Below are 25,657 nucleotides of genomic sequence, written 5' to 3'. Positions count from 1 at the left end.
ATCACTTGCCTTCTGACTCTGAATGTGGAACAAGCATTGTGAATGTATCACTTAGTCGCTCCCAAATCCACCACTCCAGTACATTCCCATCTGTATTTTCTCATAAGAAGGACAGGGAGTTGTTGGAATAGAGGAGGCCACAAAGATGATCCAAGGGCTGGAGCACTTCTGCTGTGAGGACAGGTTGAGAAAGCTGGGTTTGCTCAGCCTAGAGAAGACTCCAGGGAGGACCTTAGAGCTGCCTTCTAATACCAAAAGGGATCCTGCAGAAAGGCTGGAGAGGGACTTCCCTTGAGGCTGTCTAGAGACAGGACAAGGGGGAATGGTTTGAAGCTGAGGGAGAGTAGGTTTAGACTGGATCTTAGGAAGAAGTTCTTCAGTATAAGCATGGTGTGACTCTGAAATAGGCTGCCCAGGGGGGTTGTGGGTGCCTCCTCCCTGGGGGTGTTCAAGGGCAGGCTGGATAAGGCCTTTAGCAGCTGAGTCTAGTTGAGAGGCATCCTTGCCCATGGTGGGGAGGCTGGAGCAGGTGATCTCTAAGGTCCCTTCCAACCTGAGCCATTCTATGACTAACAGCAGGAAGAAAGATAATAATCCATTTAGGAAGCATTTCTTTATAGCCAAAGTCTTTTCTGCTAAGCAGAGAAACTGCAGTTTAAGGGTTGCTGTTTTGAGATGGTGGCTGGTGATTGGCTGCTCAGCTCTGCAGCAATAGGTTGGGTTTCTGGGAAAACTTCTTAGTAAGCTATGTAAAATCTTCTCCTTCAATCGCTGCCATCAGAAGGAAGCCAGAGTTCTGCCTGACTTCTGCACCCGTCTTTACAACAAAGGGCCAGCTGGAACTTTCTTCTTCTGTCTTCATAAAAGCTTCAGGTTTTGTCCAGACTGCTCCCAACAGCTGGGCGCTTGGGATGGGAGTTGCACACCCACTTTCACTGGGGTTCATCCCATTCGCTTTAGGCTTTCCCCAAAGATAGAAATCCTGCCACTCCTTCCATCTGCATGAAGGACATAGTTGAGCAGGCACTTTTGATGTGTAGAAGCACCCCTTTATCTCTCAGCAGCGTCCCTTTGGGGCTCTGTTTGCAATGGGGTTTGCCAGGAGGGAGGTCTTGGAGGGCTGACAGGTCCATGAGGAGATGAGGGCCCCCGGGGGCTGCGCCACACTGCTGACCACACTTGGCAGGACTCCCGAAGACAAGTCTCACCCATCTCCTTGTGATTGGATTCTTCAAAGATAACCAGATTTGTGCATGAGGTTTTCACTCCTGGAGCTGGCAGGAGTGTGTACAGGAGTTCTTGTAATATTAATTAGCTGTAAATATTTTGCATCTAACTCTGAAAGGTTACTTCAAAGAAACATTTGTTCGTATCACTTGGGATCTTTTCTTCTGTTGAAATGCACATTCATGAGTGAAGTACTGCAATTACAAGGATGTTTAGAGAATCACAAAGGTATTTATTCTTGTCCCGGCTAGTTTATAGTAGCAAAAATTGCAAGTGGAAAGGCTAAGAAAATGTATTCTAAAAACAAATGTGTAATTGTTTTGTTGAGAGTTAGAGTCAACAGTGTTTATTCATGAGGCTTAGCTGCCCCAGGCGAGAGCAATCAGACTGGAGGTACCACCTCCTGTATCCTTGTTCTCTTTAATTGGAGCCATAGCCTTGAATGCCCCGAGGCGCAGGGCCGTCTCTAACTGTATTCTGTTCGGTTTATGAACATCTGAAAGCACAGTGGAAAAAAACATTCTTTTGTTTAGACAGTTTCAGGCTTCCCCTCCCTTTTCTGTTCAGCAAGTGAAAGCTGTGTGTCAAAATTAAGCTCTTGAGCGGCGCTAGATTTTGCATGTAATGTGATACTCCAGTGGCTGAAGAGCTGCACAGCCCAGGAGAGGAGCGAAGAGCCCTGCCTCCCCAGCGGGCACAGGGATGGAGCGCTGCAGTCCAGCTCCCGCGCCGTCCTTGCTCAACAGGGCTCTTGGCAGCAGCTCCAGCCGGTTCAGGTGCCCAGCAGGCAGCCTGGCACACCATGCTGTCTCCTGCCACACTGTCCCCCACCACGCTGTCCCCTGCCGTGCTCCCTCTGGAAGCACAAGCACTCTTTTAAAGCAAATGGGAACATATTTTAACAATTTCGCTGCAAATTCATTTCTATTTTTAGGCCCTGGCGGGGTACCTAGCACTGCTATCAGCCTAGAGACAGATTCAATAAAAGATTCAATAAAACTTCTCTCCAGCTGCCTCCCAGCAGAAGCCCAGGTGGGGGCACGCAGCGCAGGAGGCGGCCAGCATCTCTTTTTGAATCGAGCCCTGAGTTTATCCAAGCTCTTCCTGAGTGGTTTTCTACTCTCTCTACTATAAAATCCTGGTTTCCTCATGACATCTTTATGCAATGCTATGGTTAAGTGCTTTCTCCTTCTATTGTCAGCACTGCCAGTCTCAAACTGCTTGAAGCTTTTAGTTCCTCAAAAAAAACCCCAAGAGAATCATGGTCTTGCTCAGGGCGTGAGGAGAGTCCTCTGTGCTCCCTCTTCAAGTGCTGGTTTAGTTTCATTGAGTCTTGTCTCGAAGGAGGGCTCTCCATGTGAGGTAGATACTGCTGGTAGAGTGGATGGCTGTGGTCCTGCAACCTTGAGTGAGACCTGAGTGAAAATGATAGCCACAACCTATCTCATCACATCTCTGAGCACTCACGCTGCACCCACACCCCGGAATCCCAGGATCTTTAGGAGATTAGCAGAAGCTTCAGTATGGAGCCCATCTTGTGGTCTGGTCATGATTCCTGTAAGGTGTTGGTGGTCAGATGTCATCTTGAAAATATGAGAAAACAAGAATAAACCCCATCTAAGCTTCATTTTCATGTTGCACCAGCCCAGTGTCTGGCCACACTGCTCCGAGAGGAGAGCTCAAGCAAGTAACACTCAGTGGTGTCATCTTGGTTTGCACGTTCAAGGGCTGAACTGTGAATGCCAAGTCTGAGATTGCACCCTGCGTGCACTGCTTACCCATCAATCCCCTGCCTGTCTGGAAGGGTGTTAAGTGGTTTCCTCTGCCACTGATACTACTTCAAGTTTCTTCTGTCCTGCTTTGAAACAGCTTTGTCCTCGTTGTGTCTGGCTGTAATCAGAGATAAGGGAGGAAGGAAAGGGAAGGACAGTGTGACAGGTGAGTCCTTGGCTCCAGACACACTTGTCGTTCTCTCACAGTGCCTTGCTGCTGGTTCATCATCTTCTGCATGTCCATTTGAGCTCTTCAGAGGCCTCCCAGGGCAATGGCCTTTAATTTGCCACATCATCTTGGAATGAATTTACTGAGTGGTTGCCAGATAGCCTGGATTTTATGGACTGTCACTCCAGTCATATCTTCACTGCAGCAAATATTAGGACTTTAAAAGGCACCTATTTATGTAGTTATTTCATGCAACTGCCAAGGCTTAAGAGCTGTCCCCAAATGATACCGATTCTAGTAAGAAGTGTGTCATAGCTCTGGAGACTTTATCTAAATATTCACATGCTTTCTGGAGACTTCTTAGGAAAACACCTCCTGTTCCATCCCATTTCATTGCCCCTGGTCCAAGGTTGGACCATCTAGAGGATGGTAGGATAGTTGCTGCCTCTCTGCCTTGACGAATGGCTGATTTCTGTTAGAATCTATGGGGATTTGCTGTGCACTGGGGCCAGCAGGCTCCTTGGCTTCCTTGCCCAGAATATTTGTTTAAATGCAGCAAGTCCTTTCTCCAGTGTTGTCTTTGCAAAACACGGAGGGGTGAGCCTTTTGATGTTTGTATTTACAGTGTTTTCACATCTGGATGTCATTTGTGACACAGGCTCTCCTCCTTTTTCTATCCTGTGTCTTCCTGTAAAATTCATTTTGAACATATAAGCTCATGTGGCTTTAATGTGTAGTAGCCAGCCAATGTATTTAGCAGGCCTGTAGTAGGCCAATAAAGAGGTACCTTGGGTCACGCTGTGCGCTCTTGTAAACTTATCCCGAATTAACCCTGATTGGCATCCAGCTCCCCTGCTGTAAAGATACAGATGTGCACACACTCCAACATCTGCTGTTTCACGAGGAGCTGTGCCATAAATCCACAAACCCCAGTGACCTGGAGTCTGGGCTGAGGGTTTGGAGATGCTTTTGCTCCTGTGCTCCACAGCGAGAAGAGCTTACCAGGGATGGGTATCTGCAGGGGGCGGGTGCAGTGCTGCTGGAGGGAGGGCAGCTCCATCCCTGCATTTTCACATGAAAATCCTGCTGGTGTTGCAAGAGGGTGTTCTTCTCCCTGAGCAACGCCAAGATATGGCCTCTGGTGTAAATCCTTCTTGTGGCTCCCCATTTCATGCAAGTGGTTTGAATATCCTCACCCAACAGGTTTCTTTGAGGCTTGTAATGTTTTTGCTTCATCTTCTAAATGCAAACTTGGGCATAGTGGATCAGGCTCCTTCAGTGGCCTTTACTTGTAAAGGAAAGCAGGGGAAGATCAGTCAGAGCAGCCAGAGCGTCGCTGCAGTCCTGCAGTCAGCCAGGATGCAAGGGGAAAAACATACCCATCAATTTCTAAATGTCAGCAGAGATCCCCTGGAAATTATTTATTGCGTCTGCTGTCGTCTTTAATGATTTAACAATATACTAATAATCATAATATATTAACTTTGTGTAGTGATATACCAATCAATATAAAATAATGAACACGTCTAATGGGTTTAATAGTATACAGATGTTTACTGCCTTTCTCCCTGAAGATTTTCAGATAATTTCTCAAGGCCAGCTGAAAACTGCTCTCAGGCAGTTCCTTTCCCATACTCGAGAGGCAGTCGCAGCATCGGGGCCAGGTGTAGACTCCCCAAAGGCTGCAGAGCCGTGCAAGGGCAGGCAGTGCAGAACAGGGTGCTCGGTGCACGGCGAGTAGACGGGGGACTGCTGGCTGGGGAGGGGCCAGTGAGGGGCTCTCCCTGTCCCTATGAATCAGGCTGACTGCAGCAGACGCTAAGCAGGCGTGTCAGGCAGCGTGGATTCTCGGGCCCTGTGGCCATTGATTAGCCATTTATTACAGCACCTATGAATCACTGCAATATAATTATATGTTAAATATACCTACTAACAACTGTTTTGCAACGTGAAGGTTAATCACAATTAAACATTTCCTTTGCTTTCCTCCTCTCCCTCTGCCTGCATCCAAATCCCCTGAGGGTCTGAATGCATCTCAGGGACACAGGAGGCTGCTACTAACATGGAAAATAGAGGGAAGGGAGTACAACCTCAGCCCGTCAAAGAAACGGGGTGGGGAAGGACGTGTGCACATGCACGCACATCCATGTGTTCAGAGAGCACTAACCCACCCCACACAGCCTCTGCCCATGTGCACACTGCACACACTGTGCAGAGACCACACACCCTGCACACGCACACTGCCACCATGAACACTCAGCACCGGCTGTGCACAGACACACGGCCCACACACACAACCCATACACGTGTGCACACAACAGACACACGTTGGCACAGGCTGTGCAGACGCAGATGCTGTGCACCACACACAGGCTGCGTGCACACGTGCTGGAGACACCACGGATGCAGCCCATGCGCAGACTGCACGCAGACACCACACACACACACAACACAACTTGTGCATGGACACTGTGCACACACAGACTGCACAGGTGGCTCACACACACCAACGCACGGAGTGGACACACAGGAGGCCATGCACAGACACACCCTGTGTGCATAGATTTGGGCTGTGTTTGCACAGCTGCTGCACACAGTGGCATGGGTGCACACACGGACACACACATGCACACACGAACATGTACGTGCATGTGTGCACACACGAACATATACATGCATGCACACACAAACATGTACATGCATACATGCATGAACATATACATGCATGCACACAAAAACGTGTACATGCATACACACATGATCGTGTACGTGCATACACACACGAACATGTATGTGCACGTGCACACACACGAACATGTACACACATGGGCACACATGAACATGTACATGCATACACACATGAACATGTCCATGCATGTGCGCACACCCGAACATGTCCATATGTGTGTGCACAAACATGTCCATGCATGCACTCCCGAACATGTCCATACGTGTGCGCACACACAAACATGTCCATGCATGCACTCCCGAACATGTCCATACGTGTGCGCACACACAAACATGTCCATGCATGCACTCCCGAACATGTCCATATGTGTGCGCACACACAAACATGTCCATGCATGCACACACGAACACGTCCATACGTGTGCGCATACACGAACATGTCCATGCATGCACACACGAACACGTCCATACGTGTGCACACACAAACATGTCCATGCATGCACACACGAACACGTCCATGCCTGCACACACGAACACGTCCATGCATGCACACACGAACACGTCCATACGTGTGCACACGAACACGTCCATGCATGCACACACGAACACGTCCATGCATGCACACACGAACACGTCCATACGTGTGCACACGCACAAACACGTCCATGCCTGCGCACAAGAACACGTCCATGCCTGCACACCCGAACACGTCCATGCATGCACACCCGAACACGTCCATACGTGTGCACACACACGAACACGTCCATGCCTGCACACACGAACACGTCCATGCATGCACACACGAACACGTCCATGCCTGCACACCCGAACACGTCCATGCATGCACACCCGAACACGTCCATACGTGTGCACACACACGAACACGTCCATGCCTGCACACACGAACATGTCCATGCATGCACACACGAACACGTCCATGCCTGCACACCCGAACACGTCCATGCATGCACACCCGAACACGTCCATACGTGTGCACACACACGAACACGTCCATGCCTGCACACACGAACACGTCCATGCATGCACACACGAACACGTCCATGCCTGCACACCCGAACACGTCCATACGTGTGCACACGCACGGGGGCGCACCCGTGTGCGCGCCGCCTCGCGCCCGCTGCCCCGGCGGCGGCGGTGCGGCGCGTGCCCCGCGGCGGGGCGGGGCGGGGCAGGCGGGGGCGCGCGGCGCGGCGCGGGGATCCGCGTCTCGAGGCTGGATTGGTCTGGCCTGGCGGCGGGCGGGCGGCGGCGGCGGGCGCGCGGAGCAGTCGCGCCGCGGAGCGCCCGAGGAGCGGCACCGCCGCCGCGGAGCCGAAGGGAGCTGAGCGGGCTTCGGCGCGGTTCGTCCTGGTCCATGTTTGGGAATAATGGCTACCGAGGCGTGAACCACAAAAAGAAAGAGAGAAAGAAATCCGCTGCTGAGGGAGGCTGCTAGATGGGGCCGGGCTGGTGCTGCCTGCGGGGCTGAGCTGTCCCCCTTTCACCCTCCTCGGATGCCGGCCGGAGCTGCCTGGGTCGCTTGGTTTTTTGCTGCTGGTTGTTTTGGAGGGTTTGCCTTTTTTTGGTGTTTTCCTGGGCTTTTCGCTCTCCTCGCGTGTTTTTCGCCCCGCCGCGGCCCCGCGGGTGATGGACCCGTAGCGCCGTCTGCGCGGCGGCTCCGAGGCTGACCGGACGGCGGGGACGCAGCCTGCCGGGGAGAGCGGAGGGGCTGCAAACTTTGAGCCCCGGGTTCGGCCAGGGGGGAGGAAAAAATAGAAACAAGGTGGGGGGGCGGAAAGAAAGGAAAAGAGGTGCGCTGCCAGCACCCCCCAGAAAGAGCACAGGAGAAGGAGCGAGCGGCGGAGGACTGCGGCGGGAGGAGGAGGAAGCTCCGCGGCGGGGGCTGGCGGGACCCCCGGTGCTGCTCCGGGCCGGACGCCGTGTTGTGCCGCTGCGGGGGGGCCCTGATCGTCTCCGCGCCGCACCCGCGGGGGCCGCTCGACCTCGCCTTGTGGATTATCCGGCGGGGGCTCGACTCGCCGGCGAGGCTCGCCATGATCTTCGCGCACAGGGGTAAGTAGCGGCGGGGCGGGTGGGCGCCCGCCCGCCTGGCCGGAGACCCCCCACAACCCCTTCGGGGATGCCCCTCCCCGACCCCCGGTTCTCGGCGGAGAAGTGCTTTTTGAGCCGCGCTGCGGGAGACGGGGAGTTCGGCGGCTTTGCGGTCAGACGGGAGAAGGAAATCGCCGTGCTTTCCGCCCGGTGCGGTGATTGTGTGCGTGCGGTTTTTCACGGTGTTTCTTTTTCGTCTTTTTGTGTGTGTGCGCCTTTTTGCGGTGCAGTCGACGAGGTGGTTGGATTTTTCCGGCCGCACCGTTTAGTCGCTGCCGGGCCCCCCTCTCCGGCCGCGTTTGCTCCTTAGGGGGGTGGATCGTGTCCCTTTTTGCCGAGTGGGTGTTGGGATGCAGCGGGGAGAAGAGCGGAAAGGCAGGGACCGGTCGTTGCCCATTCACGGAGACCAACCAAGGAGCTCTTCTGTACGGAATTGTGGATAGGGGGCTTGGGGGAGACTGGGTGTGTTTAAATGAAATAATAATTAAAAAATAGAAAAGACGTAGCAGCGAGGAGCTGCCGGGATGCGATGTGCTCCCAATCTGTTTTTTTTTCCACCCCATTTCGCACATTCCTCTAGTGCGTCCGCATCCCTTTTCCCACCCCCAAATCCCCTGTTTCCAGGAGGGAGGGAAATAAATACTGAATCGCTGCCTTCATCGGGCCGCAGAGAGAGAGCGGGGCCGGGGCGGACCCACCCCACACCGGCAGCCTCCGAGCCGGGGCGGCCCCGGGCTGGCCCCCTCCGTGGGTGACCGTGGCAGTCAGAGCCGGCAGCCTCCCGCAGCCGGGCTTTGTAGGCGCGTCCGTGGTCGCCTTCAGCGCAGTGTCGCGATTCGGCTGTGCCGGGTGCGCTCTTGCAGGGCGGGTGCTGGAGCTGGCTGAGAAAGGTGCTGTTTGGGATCGTTGGCGATTAGAGACGGTGACAAACTTGAAAACCTCTAGGCGGTGGTTAACTCCTTCGGTGCAGGCCAGAGCCCCTCTGAGCACAAAGAACATCAAGTTTTAAAATGGGCTTCGTGGGTAGTTTTGTTCCGTGTGTTTTGGCCTGAGCGGTAACCCGGCCGCCTCCCCAAGCCTGGCAGCTTGTGCTGGGCAGGCTCGGAGCGCGGGTGACTGCCCAGGCGTTGTTCTCCTCTCCGCCTCTGCTGCTGTGCCCCTGTGCTTAGCTTGAAAGAAAAATTTAATCCAATTAAGAAATTAAACCTTGTGTGTTTAAAAGTGACAAATTTGAAAAGAGGAGGGGGAGCAAAGTGAGATTTCCAGGTCACTGGTTAACTAAAGATGGCTTGGCAAAAGAGCTCGGGAATAAGGCGAGGGCAGAGGGAAAGAAAGGAGGACCTTTTTAAATGGCAAAGGCTTGCACGTCTCTCCGGAATTTAAACTGTTTTTTAGGCTTGCAAAATCTTCTTGAAGTTGTGCATTTATCTCAGGAGGCTGCTCACTAGCTAATCTTCTCAAGGCATGTCCTGATTTTTTGTAACATTCCGGTATCTGAGGTCCTTTTAACCTAATTTTGTAACAAAGATAATTTCTTGTTATGTAAGTTACTGTTCTGAATGATTGCTTTGGGTCTCGGAGATCGTCCTTAACTGGTCTCCCCTGTGCCACAAGAACTGGAATTATTTACTTCGTTGTCAATTCTTGAAAGAAAGCCTCACTCGACCGGAAAAGGCTGCTAAGGTACTACAGGAAAATAGTCTTCCCATTCTTCTTCCTAGAGAGTTAAATCTCTGGTCGTCCCTGATGAGAATTTACTTCAGAGGTTTATGTATAAATCCGATTTTCCCTGCATACAGACATACAAGGACGAGCTGCTTGATTTATACACACAGCATTAACTTCGTACAAGTGCTAGACTTCTAATGCTCTCTTCAAGAATTCTCTTCCTTGCTGACAACAGTTCCCTAAAACCCACCCAGTGCCAAAGCCAAAAGGCACTAGCCTGGGCTGCCTGATTCTCTTTTACAGAGGGGATTAACGCTGTAGAACAAGGAGAAAGCAGTGTTGTGTTCAGCTGGACACTGAGTGTACAGAGTGATGGTTTTAATTTTATTTGGAAGGTGGGTTATTCTGAGTGAAACCTTAAGCCTTGTTTATCAGAGAGGGCAGTCTGTTCTCAAAGAAATGAAGAAGCAAAATATATCCTGGTGTTACTCTATCAGGATATGCAGTCATCTGTTGGACCTTGTGGCCTGTGCTGGCTAAACCAAAGAGCAGTGTCATGGGTAGCTCTGGTATTTTTAAGTTGAAAAAGGGACTGGGGTAAGCTTCAGATTCCAGCAACAAACTACTGATATGTAGCAGTAGTTGATATTTATTTTGCTCTGATTTTGCAAAAACGTTGCAGTTTGAAATGCAAACTTTGTGTAAGTGGTGCAAATATTAGTGTTTGCTGCTGTTGTTTTTTAAACTAAAAACTGTTCGGTTGTCTCATGGTGATATGTTGACAGAAGTGGCGATGAAAAGGGCTGCATTCCTCACTGAGCCAGTCTGTGCTGTGTGCTACTTCTGGATAGCACAGATGTCTATGGCATTTTCTGCCTTAAATCTTTCCTTTCTGGTTCCCCCCCCCCCCTTTTTTTTTTTTTCCCCTTGACTTCTCAGCATCTTTGTGTTGAGTGACCCATAATAACTGGGGATTCTGATGCCTGGATATATTTGAATATGAAGCAGTCTTTTTAAAGCCCTTACAGAAAATGCAGTCAAGTAAAATCACTTGTATCATCAGAATAGGAAATGTAAGCTGGTTAATTTTAATGACTTTATGAATTTTCAGGATTTGAAGTCAAGCAGGTATAGGACTATGTTGCTCTTCCTTTAATAGCATGTTTGAGCAGGATTGGTGTTCTGCATCAGAAATGGAAATTTTCAGATCTCTTGCAGTCTTTTATCCTTCTGAATAAAGATGGTGATTCTAAACCAGGTAAAGACACACATGGTTTTACCAGATATTATTTCCTAGACTGATCAATTTACTAGGAGATGTAATGAGAAATATTCTTCTTAGGGAGAGGGAAGGAGGGGTTGCTATTACATAATATCCCTTGGGAGAATTTCTGTATTGCATCATGAGGTTGGTGATGGAGCATTTGGGGAAAATGCCTATGGATAGGAATTTGTTCCTAAGATTTCCATAAGTAAAACATATCACTGAAAAATAGGTTTGTTAAAAGTAGTGCAGATACATTAGTAGGTGGGTGCTTCACCTCTATACGCATTTCTTTTGTTCTCATAACTACTGCCTGATTAGGTAACCCTAAGATTAAAACCTTCACAAAATGAGAGATGCTAGTGAATAATTTCCTCATTTAATAACAAGAGTAAACCATTAAGGGCTTAGTTCTGTTCTAGGCTTCATTGCATTATTCCTGTTTATCCGCTGGAAATAAGTCTCAAGGAAAAGGAAATCTCTGGCCTTAGAAGTGTAAACACAAAGTACCTTATTCAGATGCTGGTGTAAATAAAATATATGGAATTGTGTATACCTGATGCTGTGGATCCAGTAACACTCAGAAGCTGGACATCTGTTTTCAGAGTCTTCGTAAGATCCTAAGGATCTCCTAGGAGCTGACTTTCAGGAGAGCAAAGCACTTGTTAGAAGTGACTTAAATACAGCCTTACATTTTTAGTAGCAGTTGCCCAAAACAGGAAAGTAATTCATTTCCACTCGCCTGCCTTCAGCTCTTTCCAGGCTCAGTTATCCTCCAGGAACCCACCACCCAACTGCACGGGCTCCGAGGTGCTAAAGCCAACAGAAGATAGAGGCAAACAATCTCAACACCATTTTGAGTGCTGCAGAATTTGCCTCTTTTGAGTCGCTCATTTAAAATCCGAGCTCTGGTGATTCTAGTAATTACTCAAATGGCTTGTCCAGCTTTTGTCCCTCGAGTTACAAATGCGTTCCAGCTTTGCGGGTTCCGCAGAAAATGGCCTTTAGGCGAATGCCAGCAGCCGAGGTGACGCAGTGACCCCTGATGGCGGCTCTGGTAATCGAGGCAGGTTTGCGGAGCTCTGGTTTTAGGAAGTTAGAGGTGCAATGCCTGGTATGAAGTCCCTGCCCCTGTTCAGCGTTGTCATTGATGAGGTTCTGTAGTAGTCTGTGTGCCACCCTGTGGCTGCCGGCGCTCACTGCAGGGGCTCAGCAGAGCCTGGGCTTCCTAGGACAGTCCCGGTTGGAAGTGTCTTGATGGGTTTGCTGTGTGTCTCGGCTGAGTGCCCGTTCTCTGTTCTGAGTCGCCTGGGCGTTGGGAATACAAACTAGAGTGGTGGGCGCTCACTGCTGGACCAGCGTGTAGCTTCCAGAGCTTGAGGCGGGGTTTGGCTTTCCCGAAACGTGGATAAAAGCACTGAGAGTTTGCATAAAGGAATTAGTGATCTTTCTACACTCTGTACAATAGGTCACCATCGAGGAAACTAAAAATATGTATGACTGATACTGGTGGAAGGCCTTGGTTGCAGGTGGCGACACCGAAGTGGTAATGTTGCCTGCTGCCCTCCCCACAGAGTTTAGCAGATAGAGACCCCTGCTTTAACCATCTCACAGGCATGATTTGGTATGAGAGCAGCTCTCAAGGTAGCTAATTTAGTTTTAAACTGAGAATGGCAATCTGTGATAGTTGTTCCTGTACTCTTAAACTAGGATAGTGCTACTAACATGAATATGGGAAAATAGGTTCTCCAGAACATCCATTTGTACCTTGCATGAAAAGGTTAAAAATAAACAAACTGTTCTCTGATAACCATAAAAACAAACCTTACTTTATGAGGGGTGGTAGAAAAGTTAGAGTTTACATGAAGACAGCATTTCGAGGTAGCTGTTTGTGGTGTTACCAAAGATATTGCTAGCTCACTTATAAACTTACAGAATGAGATTTTCGGGTAACTTATGTGTTATAAATCTTGGAAGTACTCAGCCTAACCAGTGTTCCTGTGGAGAAACTGTCATCTTGCTGCAGAAGGTGGCTACAGAGTTTGTAATACTGAAGAAAAGCAAGCTGTGTGCCTTGTTCGTCCTAGTGTTCAGGGAGGTGGGGTAAAAAGCCATCCCTCCGTGGGTGCTGTTTCTCAGTAACTCCTGTACCCAAGGAGATTCAGGGACATAAACGGCCACAAATCTTGATTGTTTGGGTATTTTTTTTTTCCCCCTAAGGAATAATCAACAATAAAAAGCATTTGGGCTGTTAAGATACCTGTAAGTAGATCCTTACTGCAAAGCTGTAGGTTATAGAGTCGAAGTATAAACCGCCTTCAAAATGGTTGGAAATCCATCATAACTATCTCTTTACCACATACCTTCTATCTCCCTGGATGATTGGCTCTCTAGCAAAGCCTTCCATAGAGGGTGTACTGTAATCCTTTTATGTTACTTCTTCAGTGCAGATTACGCAGCAAGAAATAATTAGGAGATTAATTTTCACCTGTCACTGCCAATAATAGATAACCTTGATACAGTGACAGGGCTAGGAATTTGGGGAGCAGAAAAGCGTTTAACCCTGTAGTGATTGCTGCAGGGACCAGGCAGAAAATGGTTGCCAGAACATGACCTCCCTGCTTGCTGTCACAGAAAGGGAGAGATGTGTTAGGCTTTCAGCTTCCTTGTCTCCCGCGAATGCTTTGCCTTCAGCCGCCAACGTGCGCTGTAAAATGCGTTCTGTGCCACAGCGGTGCCACACGCGCCTCGCGCTAATCAGCCTGGAGCAGGCGTCGGAGACCTTTGTAGCCTCATCTTTTAATTCAAATGCAGTTCTGTTGCTTTTCATGATTTCAATTCCCAATCTGGCTGGTATTCCTAGTCTGCTAGGGAAAGCAGCAAACTAATGAAGATGGCTTCATTAGGCAGAGCGCAATTTAGCAGTCGCTTCTCTCCAACAAATGCAGCTGAAAAAACATCCCAGAAGTAACTGTGCTTAGGGTCTTCAGAGAAAGCAGAGCTGAGGTGTTTCTGCTCCCTTTCAAAATTAATTACTGGCTCACGTCAGGTGAGCTTGAAAATGCAGACTGTGCTGTAAGACAGTGAAGGTAATTGAGAAACAAACAAACAACAAAAAAGCCACCTTCCCCTCTGCTGCTTTTTTATTTCTTTCTTTTATGCTGAAGTTTAAATCTTCAATCTGTTGAAAATGTAATGGGAAACCAGCCTTCAGAAAATGCCATTATTCATATCATCCTGAGCTCATTTATTTTATCTGCAGTAGTAATGATAAGACAGACTGCTTGGCAATGCTGATAAGCTGAGAAATATCTTAGAGCTATTTGTAAAAGTTAAAGCAGATCTTGGTACTGAGAGATAGGGAAACTGATGAGCCTTTGGGCAATCTGCAGAGCCAAAAGCTAATAAAGATTTTAATAGGAAGGCCTCATTAGGATTAGGAAGAAGATCTGTTATCTGAGATTTACACAACACAAACAGTGGGGCAACTTTAATTTTTGCTTCTTTTGTTCGCTAAATACTGTTGCCAAATGTGAATCCTTTTAACTCTGATCTGGATCTCTTCCTATGTTCGAGGACCCATCACTAGCTGTTGGCTGAGCAAAGATAGAAGGGCAGTTTGTGGGGGAATGCATTTGCCACACATGAGAAGAGCCAGGAAGCCATCGCATTCAGGGACCAGACACTTTAGCAGGTACCTGGGAGGGAGGACTCTCAGTATTGTCCAGCAAGACTTCTAAACTTTTGGTCCTGAATGGCATCTTTGGAAATAAATGAACACACTGCAGTCATGCTAGTTCTTTTGATGGTGAGACTGAAGTACTCTTACTGGATAGCTGGGTCACCCAGTTCAGCCCAATGGCATGGTAGTTCCCAGACCCTCAGTGGTGGCTTTTTTATTAGCTGTGATCACCACCCGAACAAACTACGCTGGTAGAGGAGCTATCTCCGCTGCCACTGGAGGTGGTGTGGTAGGAGTGTGTGCCATGGGTGACCTGACTGAGTGGTTTGGTAGTTACACAACAGGACTGATTTTAGCATCATGGACATTCTCAGAGGTGTGATGTACAAAATGTTCACTCTCTGAGGCCTCTTAGTGTATACAAAGAGCTTTCACATGAGCTCAGCGCCTTTGTTCCTCATGCTTAGCACAGTGTGTAAGATGCAAGTAAGCTGCTGAAAGAGCATTAGTTTAACCAGAGTTACAGATGTGTTTAATATTTTCTCTCGAGGACTGTCCAAACTTTATTTGTGGTTGAACTGAATTGTAAAGCAGGAGGAGAAGCCATGCTGGAACATTCTTTGGTTTGTTCTTGAGGTCCAAGCCATGTTGTAACCTGATTCTTCTAGCCAACAGTTTAAACTATTTTTGCATGCGGTCTATGAGATCTAGATGAACTTCTAATGCAGATGAAGGGATTTGTTAGGTGATATCAATGCTGGCTGTGAAATGCCACTTGTGTGGACCATACCTGTGTTTGGGAACTGTCTGGTTTCTTCCCTGTGTGGAGCATGCATGAGCAGAGGAGTCTCAGCTTCTCCCCATTTTCATGGCACAGACCACCTCCTCTCCTGCTGCATCAAATAACCCTACTGGTAACTACAGTAACTCTGCTTCCATGGAAGTGTAATACTTGGAAAGTATGATCTTGTATTTTCAGTTACCCTTAATACAACGTAGCATCCAAAACCCAAATGGAAGACAGAAAAGTCTGTTCCAGACCGTAGTCTGGGATCTGCTGATGGTTTCATAGGGCCTACACAATGGACAGTGTAATGATAGATTTCACTCCAAGGATTCCATCTTCCATGTTCTTAAGGAACTCATTCAGAGCAGCCGCAGCTGTTGTCCCATCCTGCGTGCCTTCACGAGTGTGGAGAGAGGTGGGCAGGACTGTCAGGAGAGTACCCTGCACCTACTGCCCAGGACAAAATGCAGTCCCACAGTGGGCTGGTGCAGTTTATGGCACCTTGTTCCTAACCGGTCAGTTTGTGTCAGCAGGCCAGCGTGTCCTCCAAAAGCACTAGCGCTGTTTGCACGTAGCATGTTGCTCCAGCAGGGCTGCCATTTGAGAAGTTTCTAATATTTATGTTTGATATGAATGAAACTTTTTGTTTTGTCTGTAGACCGCAACGGAACTGGAGCTGACTCGTATCAGGAGTGCCTTGATAACAAGCAAGGTATGAGATCAAGTCTCTCCAACATGGGCACTTGGGACTGATTTAGCTTGGTTTCTCGCAGCTGAATTGGTTGCTGTCTCTGTCTCTCGCACTCTTTCTGTCTCTTTTATTTCTTTTTTTTTTTTCCCCACTGTCTTCAAGCCAATTCACTGTTAACAGTTCCATGTCAGCTAACCTGTTAGCTCAGGGTCTCATTACACATTTGTGATAAGGCTTCTTGTTTCTGGCACCCCAAGCCCTCTGTTACCAAGGAAGGAAGTGGGAAGGTTGTAAAACAAAAGTAGCAAGTGCACTTGCTTGCAGCTGTCTTCTTCCTTGAGGTGTAGTTGCACAGCCAAGCAGAAAAATATTAAACTAGAAGTTGAGTTAAGGGAAGGTAGGTGCCAGGCTGGGTTACTTTACTGCCAGACATCCTGTCATCATTTGTGTGCCATCACGCTGGCTCAGACTTGTCCATCCTGTTGTCTTCTCCCATGGCAAAGTTGATAAGAACTGGAAGAGTCTCTTGTGACTTAATGAAGGAGTGATGATGGTGAAGGAGGAGCCAGTTACACTTTTACTGTGAACATGGAAAGAGGAAATGAATGTTTCAAAAGTATCTCAGAGACAGGTCCCAAAGGCAAGGTTATTGGTTCTTTTTTTTATGTATTTAGAAAAGAGGTTGGTGTGTTATGTTCTCTTCAGATGTCCTCTCTGAGGGCAGCAAGCAGAAGTGCTGCTCCCATCACTGTAGCCTTGTACTGAGCATTGAACCTTCTGGTAATTACAAGTCCAGAATTTCATTCATTATGAGCTACAGCAAAGAGATACAGCAAATCCTTATCCTAACCAGCTTACAGGCATCAGTTACATGTCAGCTTTTCACCCTGCTGTTGATCCAGATCTGTGCCAGTAGCTAAAATGATCATCGGTTCTGACCCTTCTCGCATCATTTTCTAAGACAGTACCAAGGAGCACAAAAGAACTGTCCCAATTTTGGTGCTTGGTTGGGTTTAATTTTCCACTGGTGTCTGCTTTCAGTATCCATCAATCAGTGTTCTGTGTGCTTCAAGTCAAAGCTGCCATGCAGTGCATCCTCCTGCTGCTGTTTGGTCTTGGGTGGGGCATTTCTTGTGGCTGGATTTTTGTTTTGTTTCTCTCCTCTCAGAAAAAAGGAAAAGTACATTGTCTCTCTGGTGACCTTTATGCTCATCTTAAACTATTTTTCTGTGCTGATTGTAGTAAATACCTAATCATTGCTAAGCTTTCATTTCAGAAGTTACAACTGGAAGACTTAAAATGTGGAAGAACTGTAACCAATAACGGCTTTGTTATTGACGTTTCAAAGTCTGCTAGAGCAGTGTAACTCAGAAGGCTCCACTGACAGATTGATAGTCTGTTCTTAGGGAGAACAGGTTTTTCCAGCAGCGTTTTTTTTCTGGCTAGCTGAGGAGTTTGTTCCATTTGACATTTTATAGAAGGCAACTAAGTTTCAGATTTTAAAATCCTGAGCGTTGTAATTTTTGAAAACCAGTTGCAGTCCGTTTGATGTGCCTGGTTTGTCTGACAGGTGGTGGTAAATGGCATGAGGTGCCTGGTTTATCTGACAGGTGGTGTTAAATGCCATTGTGTCCTGCACTTTCAGCTGTCTGTACGTACCCTAGATTTTTCCTGTTGTGTGTTTGTTCTGGTGGGTTTCTTTGACTTCGTGACTAACGTGAATAAGCTGTATCATTAGAAGCTGCTTTCAGTCCAGTGTGAATTGGATCTGCTTTGAATCACAGTATCATCAGGGTTGGAAGAGACCTCACAGATCAAGTCCAACCCTTTACCACAGAGCTCAAGGCTAGACCATGGCACCAAGTGCCACGTCCAATCCTGCCTTGAACAGCCCCAGGGACGGCGACTCCACCACCTCCCCAGGCAGCCCATTCCAGTGTCCAATGACTCTCTCAGTGAAGAACTTTCTCCTCACCTCCAGCCTAAATTTCCCCTGGCGCAGCCTGAGGCTGTGTCCTCTTGTTCTGGTGCTGGCCACCTGAGAGAAGAGAGCAACCTCCTCCTGGCCACAACCTCCCCTCAGGTAGTTGCAGACAGCAATAAGGTCACCCCTGAGCCTCCTCTTCTCCAGGCTAACCAATCCCAGCTCCCTCAGCCTCTCCTCGTAGGGCTGTGCTCAAGGCCTCTCCCCAGCCTCGTCGCCCTTCTCTGGACACGCTCAAGCATCTCAATGTCCCTTCTAAACTGGGGAGCCCAGAACTGAACACAGTCCTCAAGGTGTGGTCTAACCAGTGCAGAGTACAGGGGCAGAATGACCTCCCTGCTCCTGCTGACCACACCATTCCTGATGCAGGCCAGGATGCCACTGGCTCTCCTGGCCACCTGGGCACACTGCTGGCTCATGTTCAGGCGGGTATCAATCGGCACCCCCAGATCCCTCTCTGTTTGGCTGCTCTCCAGCCACTCCGACCCCAGCCTGTATCTCTGCATGGGGTTGTTGTGGCCAAAGTGCAGCACCCTGCACTTGGAGCTATTGAACCCCATCCCATTGGACTCTGCCCATCTGTCCAGGTGGTCAAGGTCCCGCTGCAGAGCCCTTCTGCCCTCCAACGCGGCCACATCTGTGATAATTTACTGTGTCTGTGCTACATCATCACATTTAAAGCAATAACTTCTTAGGAATGCAGAAGGTAAAGGTAACTTGCAGTCAGTCCCTTACTGTCATGGCATTTTGGGAAGATGCAGTAGAGCTGGCTGCACCATTTGCAGCAATTTGCAGCATATACAATATATGGCTGGCAGTGGACCCATAATTCTGGTTGCTTTCTGTTCCGTTCAAAACAAAACCAACACCAATGGCTCCAAGTAGCAGTGGCTCTTTAAAAGTATTAAATCTTCAAGCTGTGTGAATTGCAATTGCCATGGCTTCTTTTTATAACAGCATGCTTGTCTCCTAGAAATTATGCTATAATGAGGTTTGGTTTATATATTTTAGCCCTTCCCTCATTAAAGTGCTATCTGGCGGAAGAAGCGCTTTGTGCCTTGAAATACTGCACGGTTAAAATGGAGGCAGGTTTATAAGGATTTAATGTACTTGGGAGCCAAGGTTTTGCAGCTTTATGGCAAAGATGTTTTAACAAAGGGCTTTATGGTAAGGGTGTGCTGTATTTTAGTCGGGCAGTTGCTCAAGGGAGAATTTTCAGGGGGAGCGCATCATGGCAGCAAGGAGAACTTTGGAGGGAAACAGGCCTCTGAGATCCAGTCACCCTCTTGGCTGATATTAAGGCTTAATTCTTGGCAATTTCAAGCTCTGATTTATTTTTTTTTACCTCATGCTGGAGGAAGACAAAGCCTTGCACCATGTCATGCAGCAGCGTGAACCAGGTCGCTTAGGTTTCTCGGTGCTCAAAGGCAGGCTGCAGGAGAGTGTACCCAGGACAGCACAGGTGGGATTATTCACACCATCTCAGGACAGAGCTTGTTTCTTCAGCCTTTTGTCTCCAATTTGCCTTATTAAAATCATGTCTGAAAAGCAAGACTTTCTGAGTGCTTGGGGTTTGGAAATGAAGAGGGCAGTTGTTCAGAGCAGTTGTCCATCCACTGCAGCAGAAGACATGTCCTGGATCTGGCTCTTTCTCTGAGGTACAGTTAATACCCCATGGTTTCCTGAGAGCCATGGGGTTTCTGCCATGGAAAACAGGTATGAAATTACAACCAGGCACAGTCGTTGCTGGAGCTTTTCAATAGGAATTCACTGTTATTATAAATAAAACAATTCTATTTCAAAGATTAGGTGGTGAAAAGAGTTTAGCCTTGGTGGCAGCCAGGAGATATAACCTCACATCCCTGAAACAGTGTGGTAGAGAAATGGTCTTAGAAACCAGAGTATTTTGGATTGTCATTTGTAGTTTTTTGTCTTATCCATAGAAAACTGTGGTTTGCTTTGCCACCTTCTCTCCATCCCCATTCCCTCAGGTGAGCTGATAATGGGCATTTCACCCCACCGGGCTTTCACTTTCCAAGCAGAGCTATGGGTTCCTGCTGGAGGAGCCCAAGACCCTTCACTTTTTCAACTTCTCTTTCTTGTGGGATATTGTGGCTCTGCATTACTTCCCTGCTGAAGAAGAAGTTGCTTTTTTTTCCAGGGTGAACATGGTTTCCTCTTTTTGATGGCACTATTGACTTTCTAAGACTCTATATTTCGTTTCTAGTATTTTACACCACGTCGTAAATTCAGTACTGCCTATTGATTTTGTTAGCTTACCTCTAGAGGGAGGACAGATGTAATTTGGAGCAACGTTTGGGAGCAAGGACAGAGGGCAGTTAATCTTGATAGTGAGCAAACTTTGGCTGCACTCAAGGCAATAGCAGTGCCTCTGTCTGAGGTTATGGAGGACCAAGTGCTCCTACCCTGGGTTCATGCTTTGAGTGGGTCTCAGGTGCACTGCTGAGCAGCTGTTAGAGGAATAAGGTATCTGTGGGCTCACTCTTGATTTTGAAGTAGTGGCCACACTGAAGACTTTGCATCCTCTTACCAGTCCCCTGGGCCATGCAGTCCCAGCGTGCGTCATCTCCTATTAGTTTTGATGCAACCAATGACCTTGTTTGTGTGAGCACATTAAGCACAACATTAATATCTAATTTGACTACTCTGAATTCAGACAGGCTGTAATCAATCACCTGAACTCTCTTGACAGTGCATGTGGCTGGATGGGTAAGGAGAACAGATAAAATGCCTGCTTGGGCCAAAACTCTAGGAAATCAGAAATCTGCTCTTGAGCCTGTGTAGCTGATGTCGCTGTAGCTGTTGGTGGAAACTGCTTCTTCACTGGAAAGCAAAAGCAAGAAACTTGTGCTCTTTGTAGAGGTCTGCTCAGCCTTCTTCCTGCCTGTTAAATACCAGCATGGCAAATGAGACCGCCAAGGTACAGAGGCACCTTTTAGAAGATGCTGTTGGGAGAAATCCTAACCTAATCCAGGTTTTGGATCCTTTTATGAATCCCAGCAAGCTTAGTTTCAGGGTGGCAAAGATGAATTATGAGGCAGAGAAATAAAAATGGCAGACTGGCGTGGCTGGATCGAAAAGTGTGGTCAAAACAGTTCTGACAGTGAAGATGTTATTTCCATTCAATGTTTTGAGATTGCATATTGATTTCAGTGAAATTACCCTTAAAAACAGATTTCCTCCAAACCTTTATTTTTATATATTTGTTTTGGAACTACTTTAGGAGGTGGAAAAACGAAACTTCTGCTTCAAACAGTTTTTATGTTTTGAAATTGGCTTTTTTTTTTTTTTTCACTGCATGAACAGTTTAAAAAATATTATTTATTATTTGTATTCCAGTCATGCCTGTGCTCTCTAGTTATGAGCTAAACATCATTTTGCTAACCACACTGCAGGCTTGGGGGGGATCAGGTTCTGCCTGAAAAAGCTTTGGGTTTGTATTTCTGGCTGAGGCTGCGTCAATTGCCAGGACCTACTTGGACAAAAAAAACAAACCCAAAACAAGAAAGAAAGAAAGAAAAACAACAAACCAACAACGAGGAGAAAAAAAGAAAGCCAAAACAACCTTCTTATTTTACAATATGTTGGCTGCCTTTTTGTTTAAAGAATTATAAATACATCAGCAGACTTTGCACAAAAACACATATGCTTTCTTCCTGATGAGCGTGGTGACGCACTGAGAAGCCTTGCAAGAGGCCTTGAATCTCCTTCAAGCAGAGGATGGTGCTGAGGTTGAAATTGAAATTTTCAATAATTCCCTTCATTAAAAAGGTTCTGGTGGGGGCTTATTAGCAGAAGAATTGCCATTTTCTGACTCGTTTTTCTTTTTTTTTTTTTTTCTTTATTTTTTGCCACCATGGGAACAAAGAAAGAAAGGAGGAGGCAGAATAAAAGCCTCTGTGCATGTACCTATAGAGGCTGCAGCTCTCTAAACTGGTAATGGTATCTGGAAAGCGTCCAGGCTGTTGTAAATATGAACTTTTGTCAATATTCCCCAAGCTCTTTGGACTCTAGGGTGGGCTTTATTAGCTGAAGGTCACACCATTGTGCTGTCTCCCTCTCCTGAGACCTCTGATACCTTCCTGAAAGGACAGCCCATTATCCCTGGGCTTAGAAGCCAGCTTTCTCTTCAGTTGCTCTGAAGCTGATAAGCTTAAGAGGCATATTTCATCCTCCCATTCCTTCTTTCAGGAGACAAACAGTGTTTATCGTTCCTGATTAATGCCAGTTGAACACAAAAGTAAAACAGGAGGCATGTGTGTGTGCACACGTGCGCACACGCACCGAGGCGTGCAGCCAGCGTGGGGTTCAGCCTGCTCCTCTTGCATAACAGCAACTCATCCTGCTGGCCACAGTGAGCACATCTGGTGCTGCCTCTTGGTTTTTCCTAGGTAGTTCTGAAGATGGATTTATTAACATCCGAGGATCCTGGGCTACAATCAGCGTAAAGAGAAAGGGGTGGAAAGGGGGACCGGGTAGCAGCATCCTGAGCATCGAGGTTGGAACTGAAGTGTGGCAATTAAGCACTAAGGGCTGCAAGAGGCAGACCACCTGCTGGGAGAGCGGCTTTCCATCACCTGCAATAGATGAGTGGCCCAAGGAGAGAGCAAGGCTGGGATTTTGTACACTGCTACCTGAAGAGAGTCATAATGATACACTGTATCTCACTTCTGTATCTTGCAGCCCAGTTCGTCACAGCTGAATCCTCTTTGGTGGGGTGCAAGAGAGTTGGAAGATGTAAATGCTAGTTACTTCTGCTGCTTTGCCTTCTCCATCTCTCTCCTTGGATCTGACTCAAAACAGGAGTTGTCCTGCTGATTTTCTTGTTTCTGCTATTTCAGTAGGAATTGCTTCTATACATGGCTCCCAATTTCTTAGGGTTACTTACTTGCTTGTACTGAGATTCAGAGTACAGAATGAATAACAATGAATAAGATGTGCATTGAATGTCATATGGTCCCTCTTAACACTCCTGCAGCTCTGTGGAACATCCAAGTAATGTGCCCCCATGGCTGGGGCATCCAGAGCAGGAGACCTGTGCTGTGTGCTGCTCTCACACAGCCCTGCTGTGCAAGACAGCTCATCTGTCCGAGCCTGAGGTTTCTGAGTGGAAAACGAGAATGTTGGCATTGTAGCCAGTCCTGTTTGGATGACCATTTGGCTGCAGCCCAACTTAGGTCTTTTGCAAGGGCCTCTCTGTTTCCTTCAGTTTTGTCATGTGGTACTTGCCAGGGTTGGGGAGTGAAAGAAGAGACCACACATGGCTGAAAGGAGCTTGTTGGTCCCTGAGCCAGAGGAGATGATATTCCACTCCATAAAACGTTTTTGGTCTTTTAAAAGAAAGTAAAAATATTGGAGAGCTGTGGTATGTGAGCTGCTTTCTCTCCCTTTGCCTTTGCCTTTTCATCCTACTGACCAAATTGGCTCTGACAGCAGGTGTGGAGCTTCACTGCCTCTGCCACAGGGCAGCTGCTCAAGCAGAGGTGCATCAAATGCTGCACTGGCCAAAACCAAATCAGCTACTTACTGCATGTTGCAGCAAGTCTTTGTTTCACCTGCCACATGGGCCATGCTTAAAGCAAATTCTTGGTACCTGGGTTATAACTAACTTGATTAGAGAGATGAAACAATATTAAACATAATTTTACAGAGCTGTGCTTACATTTTGCCATTGAGGCCCATGTTTAAAGATGGATTTTGCTATTATGGCTGCACCACTAGTGTAAACAAAGTCTGATAGGAAAGGCTTTTGGTCATCTTTGGGGAAAAAGGAATTTCCATAACACATTTCAAATCAGAATAGACCTGAAGCTTTGGCCAGCCAAACACAACTAGCATGGCTGCTTTAAAATGTATTAGTAGCATGAAATGGGTGTGGAGGGGGCTCTAATACTGTTTCTTCAAAGGCAAAATGTGTGAATTGAGGGCACTTATTTACTTTGGGGGGTTAAACTTGTCGTTTTTCACATAAAATAGAATACATTTGAATTTTAGACTAAAACCTCCTTAAATACACCCCAGATTCCTTTTTAAGGGCAAGGTAGATTTAAGGAAGAAAATTCCTTTGGTATCTCAGTGAAAGGTTCTGAAGCTTTGCATGTGGCTCTTTCTCCAGATCAGTTAACTTGGTGGAAAGATTTTTCTTAGCCCAGTGGTGCACCACGGACTGCAGTAGGACACTTACTCAGACCCCAGGTTTGGTGATAAGTGCAATGGTACTACATGCTTGGCAGAACAAGCTCTCATTTCCCTTAAAATGAAGAGGACAGAAATGATCTCATCAGACAAGATGTCTTTGGGCTACTGCCCACCATTAGGTATGTCCCAGACACGATTTATTTACGCAGTGTGCATGGATTATTTTCTTTTCCCTCCCTGAATCTGGCCTGCGGTAGCTGTTAGCAGAAGAGCTTTCCACCTTCTGTATTGAAGGAAGCATTTTAGCTCTTGTTGAAATATGAAGCTCCCTTCCTTTATTAAAATTAAGAGCCACTTTCTCACATGGCAAAGTGATAATAAAGACTGAAATTGGATCTATAACTTCATGAAAAGAAAGAGATTTTTTTTAAAGGCAAATCATGCATGGTAATACCTCCATTGTTCTCTCACCGTGTTCTTTGTATCGCTTAACTCCCTGAGAACAAAGAACCCATAACTGGAATTGTAAAAATAATCCAGGCATTTAAGTCAAAACTCAAAAGGCCCTTGGGAATCTCACGCAAAGGTGTGTCCCTGAAATGATGGTTTATGAATTATCTGAACAGGTTTGAACATCCTGGCCCTGAGCAAATCTATGGGAATTCCACTGCTGGCTGCAGTGGGGTCAGAGTTTCACACTTGGGGCTTTGTACAAAGTGCTGGGCATTGAGCAGAGCTTTCTTTCAGTCTTTGAGAAAATCTGACTCCCTCCTCACAAGCAGGCAGGAGATTTTCTAGTTGGTTGCACTTGTGAATTCTAGTTAAAGGCATTGCTTTTGGTTCCCCCATCTTTGTCACTTACTTAAACAAACATGCAAACTGGAAACATGCACTTGCTCGAGCTTCAGCAGTGAGTGCCTCCTCAAGACCTCTTGTTACTGATCTAGAGTTTAAACAGGTTGGGAAAGTGGTTTTAAGCTAATATTCAACTCTGCTTAAATGAAATCAACTGGGCAGAGATGGGAAATTTTATTCCTAATTGCCATTCCTGTGTCTGAACCCAGCTAGTTTGAAGTGTGAAGTTTCTTTTTCTAAGCATGAACACAGATCAGTACAGAGGTTGTATTGTAAATTGAAGCACTGAGTACTTCTGCACTGGTTTATTGCAAAACAATATGGTTTATAAAGTACAGGTCTGTCCAGGGGGTCACAGTCACTGGGAAAGGAAAGTATTTAAATAAACAACAAGGGAATTAGTGCAAAATTTGCATGCAGATTCAGCTAACCAAGGCACTTTGAAACCCACTTGGACATAGAAACAGTCCTCTCTGAGCAGAAGTTTGAGCCAGATGACCTCTCAAGGTCCATTCTACTTAGGTGATTCTGTGAACCTCTGATTAGAGGTCTCATGCCTGCCAGAGCATTTCAGCAAATCACTGGATTTGTCTGACTGT

The 25,657-nt window shown here is 47.1% G+C and overlaps 1 protein-coding gene across 17 annotated transcripts in view; it reads left to right on the top strand.

Annotated features, from left to right (window-relative positions):
• Positions 1 to 25,657, top strand: part of FBRSL1 (fibrosin like 1) — a 585,865-nt gene that overhangs the window by 466,453 nt on the left and 93,755 nt on the right. For 14 of the 17 annotated variants that reach the window (XM_064168199.1, XM_064168206.1, XM_064168202.1 and 11 more), the window contains one exon: positions 16,028 to 16,081. The exons of the other annotated variants lie outside the window; for them this stretch is intronic. In XM_064168199.1, coding sequence (XP_064024269.1) covers positions 16,028 to 16,081 — 54 coding nt within the window. The remainder of the gene's footprint in view (positions 1 to 16,027; positions 16,082 to 25,657) is intronic. 17 annotated transcript variants of the gene reach the window in all.

This window comes from Pogoniulus pusillus, chromosome 30, assembly GCF_015220805.1.
Source record: "Pogoniulus pusillus isolate bPogPus1 chromosome 30, bPogPus1.pri, whole genome shotgun sequence".
Classification (NCBI taxonomy): Eukaryota; Metazoa; Chordata; class Aves; order Piciformes; family Lybiidae; genus Pogoniulus; species Pogoniulus pusillus.
The sequence above is the reverse complement of the archived record's forward strand: the minus strand, read 5'-3'. Positions and strand labels throughout refer to the sequence as shown.